The following is a 7552-nucleotide window of genomic DNA, read 5'->3' as shown; positions in this document are numbered from 1 at the left end:
TTAAATATCGTAGAAGGCGACCGCGGGGAACTCATCCTTGTCTGTAGACCCTTCATTAGACATCATCGGCATATCATGTGGCCGTAGACCAAGGACATACAGGTTGAAGATGGTGTGCAAGATTTTTTAAAGCAACGCTTTCTATATATAGCTCTCTGTGATCGCGTCCGCGTGCACCACAAAACGCACTGCAGCAAAGCCAACTTTCTCTGACGATGATGATCGTGGGTAAGTGAACAAAAAAAAAAAAAAGCGCTTCCTGTGGCCGGAATCGAACCTGGGTCCCTGGCTTTATGAAGCCGACGTCTATTCAATGGCGCCATTCCGACACAGTCGAAGTAGTTTCAGTTCGGACATGGACGCGCAAAATTAGACAAGCTCACGTACCCCTCCCTCTAACGATGACGATTGCTGAACGCGAAGCTTTCTTCGCGCGAAATCAAAAGGCTAAGGGTCAAAGTTAGAGTCAGAGTCGAAGCTCAATGAGTCAAGTACAAACCGTTGGCGTGTCAAAGTGAGGCAACAACCAAGGAATCCCTCAAGAGAAAGCTTCGCGTCAACCACCGTCGTCGTTAGACGGAGGGTTGCATGCTTTTTTTACAGGCTGTAAGATTACAAAGTCACAAGCTTTCAACTGCCGAACGTGCCAAGTTAAGTACCAGCAGCACGTTGTATATTTTGAAATCAATAAGAGAAAACTTTAGCTGTAATTCCAAAATTCTCGACTCCTAGTGATGTCCAAATAAACTCCTTAGTCTGTTTTGGTCTCATCACCCAACAGGTATCACTAGCACCACGATCGTAGTCATTATCGCTGTCATCAAAGCCATCAAACATTGTTATCACCTGCACTTCTTTTTTCTCGATGCTGCTATTTGTCCATGCACCCATGAAGGTGGCCCCGTCTTTATAACACACACAGTTCATAGACTTCTTTGTGTGTTTTGCATTTGTGCCAACGTTGTCCCTAATGATAATTTTTTATATAAATCGAATTCAACTCTTCTAACTGGCGTAGCTCTATCGGCACCAATGATAGAACCTTGGCCCACGGAGGCCCTCGTAATTGCTGCGTGCAGGTTATTCTACATTTACACGATGTGCAACGTGCGGTGTATAGCTGGACATTTATTTTGTTGACGGCACCAACTCTCGGTATAACCTGCTTTCGCCGAACTTCCGGAAACCCTTCAGCAGGAAGCACCATGTAGTCACTCAGCCTTCTGAGGTAATAATACCTATGTTTTCTCCGGCCGGTACACAATTCTTACTGAATAATTTGTTGCATCAAGGCCCAAGAAATGGAACCAGGGAAACGGGGGTGGGTCGTCGGGAGGGGGGGGGGGTGTATAAATGGGTCATTTGCGTTTGTGGTTACCTTCTTTTGATCCAACTGTATCTGATGTCAGCAAACACGTTTATCTTCAACGCGGTGATGTCTACGCCGGCGGAGTTCTTTATTACGCTGAAAAATATTGTACAAGCGTGCTATGAGTAGAAGAAAAAGGAAAGCTTACGAGTCTACAGATATGCGGTTCTTGATTACGAGAAGAAGAGGAAAGAGAAGCAAAACCTCCGGTGCAATCGAAGCGCAAAAATGGCACCCAAGACACCAGCCAAGGAACCGGGGAAGACACCGGAGAAGTCACCGGACAAAGCTAAGAAGGCGGACAAGAAATCAGAGAAGGAAGGCAAAAAATCAGAGAAGGAAGGCAAGAAATCAGAGAAGGAAGGCAAGAAATCAGAGAAGGAAGGCAAGAAATCAGAGAAGGAAGGCAAGACACCCGAGAAGAAAGGCAAGAAATCAGAGAAGGAAGGCAAGACACCCGAGAAGAAAGTCAAGGCACCTGAGAAGAAACGCAAGAGATCAGAGGACACGCCGGGGAAGACACCAAAAGCCAAGATTCCTGCTGTTACTATACAAGCGGCGGGCCCAAGCGCGACTTCCCCCGCTCCTATACTAGCAGTGGGCCCAAGCGGGATTTCTCCTGCTCGCTTAGAAACGGGGGACCCAGGCACGATTGCTCCTGCTTCAGCGCAAACACTACCCCCGGCTACTCCTAGTACCCCGAGAAGATTATCGCACGTCTTCGCCGGGGTCACAGAGACAGGCGAGGAGGTCCGCATTGTTGCCTCCTCCACGTCTCTTGCAGACTCTCTAGAGCCGGCAACGTTTCCCGAGCTAGGCCCTGAAGAGCTCAAGTACTTTGAGCTTGTCGAGTCTGGAGAAAAAGATGCGTTGATCTCGTTCGTAAACCAACATCCAAACCTGAACATCGACTGTGTCAACTGTCAAGGCTACAACGCACTTCAGGTCGCGGTGCTCAACAAGCATTTCGCGGTCGCTAAGTTCCTCATCGACAAGGGCGCTCGTCTCAAGGACTCGTTGTTGCACGCTGTCGTGACGGGAGACTTGGAATTGACTCTTCTGATCCTCAAAGAGGTGCTAAAATCTGACCCATTGTGCGAGCAGCGCGGGCTCACGTACAGTGCTACCTTCACTGCCGACCTGACACCAGTCATTCTAGCGGCGCAGCATGGCCATTGGGACATTATCCGCTTTTTCCTCAAAAAAGGCTACACGATAGACGCCCCGCACAAAGCTTCCTGTATGTGCAAGACCTGCGTCAAGGCGGCCCGGACCATGACAGTCGATGTGTCCACACGCAACATGAACACATACAAGGCCATATGCAACCCTTATTACATGATCCAAGTATCCGGGGATCCCTTTCTCGATGCCTTCCTGTATGCCCAGAGCATGAAGGACACGTCAGACGCTGAAGAGGAGTACCGTACGGCGTACAATGAAGAAGTGGCCAAGCTTCGCGTGTTCACCACCGCTCTGCTGGACCAGTGCCGCACGCTTAACGAGACGCGCGTGATCCTGGAACGCAGAGCCGGTCTCGAGGGACGGGTAGAGCACCTGGCGTTTCCACGCGTCGTCCTGGCACTCGAGTGCTACGAGCGGGAGTTCGTCACGCACAGCAATGTCCAGCAGGTGCTGCGCTTCGAGTGGGAGGGCGAGTTCCAGGCGTGGAACCGACTGTCGTTCCACCGCAAACTGTTCCACTTCCTCCTGAGGTTTCTCACGTTGCCCTTGCTGGCAGTGTGGGTCAAGCTGAAACCAAACACGGCTACCGCCAAGCACTGGTCCAGCCCCGTCAGCAGGTACTTGAACCACTTTGCGTCGAGGATCCTGTTCGTGTTTTTTGTCTTCCTCGAGATCGTCCTGGATAGTAACAGAACCACCCGCGGAGCACCCAGCACGGGACTTGAATGGCTCATCGTTTTGTGGGTAATAGGCTACGCGTTTGAGGAAGCCGTCAACTGCTACGCCATTGGTCTTTCGCGCTACTTCAGGTCCCGGTGGAATTGGTACGATATCGTCATGATCTGTTTATTCGTGCTAACTTTCATATTCTGGATCGCTGCGTGGGCAGAGGTTCTCCAGGACCCCAGCAAGGGGGCCGTGCCGCCGAGGAATGAATGGAAGAGCTTCGACAACACGCTGATTCACGAAGCCCTCTTCGCGGTCTCTTCGGTCCTGAGCGTCTTCAAACTGATGTACTACTTCCAGGAAAGCGCCAAGTTGGGGCCTCTGCAGGTATCCATCACCTCGATGATGGTCGAGATCATACGATTTCTGTTCATGTGTATCTGCATCATGCTGGCGTTTGCTTTAGGGCTGACGCGCATGTACGCTCCGTACCGTGGCATGAGGCGGGAGGTTCCCGGCGAAGATGACATCAAGCAGAACCCAGCCTTCACGACGTTCCCGAATGCAATGAAGACCCTGTTCCTCAGGATGCTCGGCGTAGCGTCGGAGGACCAGGCGGACGTCGTGGTCGCGAACGCCAAGAACAGAACCATCAACGAGCACAAGTTCACCGAGGTTGTGGGATCAGCGATGTATTCGTTCTATCAAGTGCTCATGCTCGTCGCCCTTATAAACTCGCTCATTGCAATAATTACGGGCACCTTCCAGAAGATCATGGACAACGCCGAGGTCCACTGGAAGTTTTACAGGACGAGGCTTTGGATGCACTATATTAACGAAGCCGTCACCGTTCCAAGCCCGTTCATCTACTTACAGTTACCATTCGTGATACTGGAGCTTGCGAAGAAGAAAAAATTTTGGCCGCACAGACAAACGCCGGTATTATCGTTCCGGGACGTTGTGGAGAATTTAGCGCAAAGGTACCTCTGCCACACCGGTGTGGTTATTTCTAACTGATAATGGATCCCGCAAAAATATCGCATATTTTAACTTTAGGAGAAGCCAAATTTGCAAGGAATAAATGTCATTCCTGGTCAGCAAATGTCACAATGCCTTTGAGTTACTTTCTTGCGAACACTGCATTGACTTCTTTAAGAACAGCAAGCCCACCGGGGCTGATGACCTGCGCTAGTGTCATGTTGCAATAGAAATACTAAAGCAACCGAATTTTCGAACAAAAGTTTCAAATATGAAAATTTCAAATGCGCTGTCATAGCGTCCATGCAATCACTGCCGCGGAATGTACAGTCGGCCAAGTCTTGAACTAGCGTTCGGGATCGGTGTATTTTCATGTGTCTGCGGCTTATGACGGAAGCCAAGTTGCAAACAGGTCGGAAGCAAAGTTTCAAGCAAGCCCATCGTCTGCTAGGCTAGAATTCCTTCCTAAGAGCGTCACAAGACTTAAAAATCGCCGCTTGCGCACTCTAGTTAACGATTTGGCCGAAGGTACTGGTGCCCCAAAACGTAAACAGACCACGGCTCCGTGAAATTAGAATATTTTCTTTTTTATGTCACTGCCAGCATATATAGAATATGTGCCACCCGATTTTATTACAGAATGACTTTCTTAAAAAATCACTTAGATGCGGCTGGCTAGGCACCAAGCGGAGAAGTCCCCTCAAAACCTCCAACCCGTGGTGCATTTACTTCTGGGGGAGCCTGTACATGCAAGCCACGCAGCTCCTCTTCCTTGCCTTTGTGTTTAACTGATAGCACTTTTTTCTTAGCTCCATAGTGACTGGCTAATAGTATTGAATGGCAGCGACGATTCCCGCTTTTCGGTATTTGACACCACTCAGTGGCTAAGGCGTTGTGCTGCTGAGCACGAGGACGCAGGTTCGATTCCCGGCCACGGCGGCCGCTTTTCTGTTGGAGGTGAAAAGCAAAAACGCCCGTGTGTACGAGGTTTCGGCGCACGTTAAAGATCCCCAGGTGGTCAAAATTAATCCGGAGCCATCCACTATGGCGCGCGCCTCATCTCCTGCGTTGCGCTGGCGCGTTAAACCCTACAATCAATCAATTAAGTATTTGACACCCGTTGCACGCGGCGCTTACAAGTGAAATACTGTTTCAATACGAGTGTGTCATCTCACCGGGCACCTATTGTAGCTGGAACACTCTTGAGAACATACTGTTCAAAACAGCATATAGTATTGACGGCTGTAAACGTAATGAAAACACCTTCCGTCCTGTAACAATTTTATCGAGAGAAAGTTTTGTTGGCCACCACCACATGTAGTGAAGTGGGCGTCCGTTCCTTGAGGGCTGTCTGAATTTGGGGCTCGGTCTACGCGTGTACAGCCGTGATATTGAAACTGTGCGCCGCCACGCCGAGAGAAGCTCTACAATTCAAGAGAACATCGCGGTGCTGCTCGGGAACTTCAGAAAAGGAACACGCAGAGATCTACTACAGTAGGATTTGCCCTCCCGCTCTCTTCTGTAAGCAGTGTTCTTATATCATGGCTTCACTGTCCCGAAACGCAACTGCTGCCGGCAAATTTCTTAAAACCTCACAATAGATTTATTCAAAAAGGAAGAAATACTATTGGAGGACATGACGCAACACGACTAAGCTTGTCAACTTTACCCCTTAAAATCCGCTGCCTCCACTTTCAGCCGTTCTGTAGAGCCGACGAAGTTGGTCCAAGATGTATAGACTTAGGTTGATTTTAGTTACGTATACGCTGCTTCGTCCGGGCCGACCACAAAGACCGATTGATGCCGTTCTGCCCAGTCTGTTATCTGTAAAGTATGTATACATTGATTTCATTGATGAAGAAGTTAAACTCGCCGGCGCTACACGTGCTAGAGCAATCTTTCCCCTGCAGCTCCAACTGCGTAATGCCCTGCATGTATAAAAAATGTTTATTTGGCAAATATCACATAATTAAATGTTATTATACAGTAAATGAGTATAATTGGTTGAGGGAAATGAACTAAACGCAAATACAAAACACGAAAAGTAATAAAAATGTGCTCACTGAATTAAAACTATGTAAGTTGTACACTGCCCTCACACACACAAAAACCCGCCGCGGTGGCTCAGTGGCTAAGGCGTTGCGCTGCTGAGCACAAGGTCGCGGGTTCGATTCCCGGCCGCGGCGGCCGCTTTTCTGATGGAGGCGAAAAGCGAAAACGCCCGTGTGTACGAGATTTAGGCGCACGTTAAAGATCCCCAGGTGGTCAAAATTAATCCGGAGCCCTCCACTACGGCCCGCCTCATCGCCTGCGTTGCGTCGGCGCGTTAAACCCTATATCAATCAATCAATCAATCACACACACAAAAAAAAACCACATTAAGAATTACACAAAACGAACCGAAACACGAATAAAAATTGGGAAGTAAAAATGCGGGCCAATCCACCCTGTGGAGGTGGTTGGGAAGCGAAGCTTAATACGCCACCTACCAGGGGTGACTACGGCCAGTTTGCATTAATTACACGTTATACTGTGCCTGCAACACTTTCTTTATTATTTCATTCAGCACGACGTTCAGAACGGCGTCTTGATTAGTGTGATACACACACAAACTCTGCGTTTTCACCGCAGTTATATTCTTGAACGTTAAGTCAATGCACGTTCCAGGGATGGTAGTCGGTTGTCTGGTATCGGTGCTGCACACGAGTTTAAGCTCTTTGAGCACAAAATGGACGAACCACTGGTGCGCACACGGCCGCTACACATGCCCTGGGCGGAGCGTACAGCGGCGCGAGAAGTCGCATGACGCTGTCACGTGACATTCAGTGAGAACGCAGGGGCTAACCCCGTAGCTGTGCTCGGTGAGTACACCGTCTGTCTCCCCCATCTCCACGTGGGCTCGTAGCCGAATTGGTAAGACAACGGGCTCTCGCTCCGTTTCTCTATTCAGTACAGGTTCGGTTTCTGGTGGTGCCAGTAATTTCTTTAATTGTTCGCGGGAGTTTTGTGTTGACGCCGATGCTCGCGACAGAACCCTTGGCTAGTGGGGGTACAATGCTTCGCTTTAAAGACACCAACCACGTAACTTGATTGATTATGAGAGTTCACGTGCCTATGCTGCCTACGCGCTGTAGTGGACGGCTGCAGATTAATTTTCACCACCTGGGGATGTTTAACGTGCGCCGAAATCTTGAACACACGGGCATTTCCGCTTTTCGCCTCCACCAGGAAAGCGGCCGCCGTGGCCGGAAATCAAACCCGGGTCCTTCGGCTCAGCAGCACAATGCGTATGTATACACTCTAAGACGTAGCCGTAGGTGGGTTTTACTACAACGCTCCTGAACCACAAATCAG

At 49.4% G+C, this 7552-nt stretch overlaps 1 protein-coding gene across 1 annotated transcript; it reads left to right on the top strand.

The window, feature by feature from the left end:
• Nucleotides 1-1597: 1597 nt before the first annotated feature.
• On the top strand, nt 1598-4237 carry LOC144179752 (short transient receptor potential channel 4-like). Its single transcript, XM_077708192.1, has one exon. It carries the CDS (start codon nt 1598-1600, stop codon nt 4235-4237), a length of 2640 nt encoding a protein of 879 aa, XP_077564318.1.
• The last annotated feature ends 3315 nt before the right edge of the window (nt 4238-7552 follow it).

Source organism: Haemaphysalis longicornis, unplaced genomic scaffold, assembly GCF_048455015.1.
Source record: "Haemaphysalis longicornis isolate Haplotype H1 unplaced genomic scaffold, Haemaphysalis longicornis Haplotype H1 scaffold_4, whole genome shotgun sequence".
Lineage (NCBI taxonomy): Eukaryota > Metazoa > Arthropoda > Arachnida > Ixodida > Ixodidae > Haemaphysalis > Haemaphysalis longicornis.
This window is presented reverse-complemented; position numbering and strand designations above follow the sequence as displayed.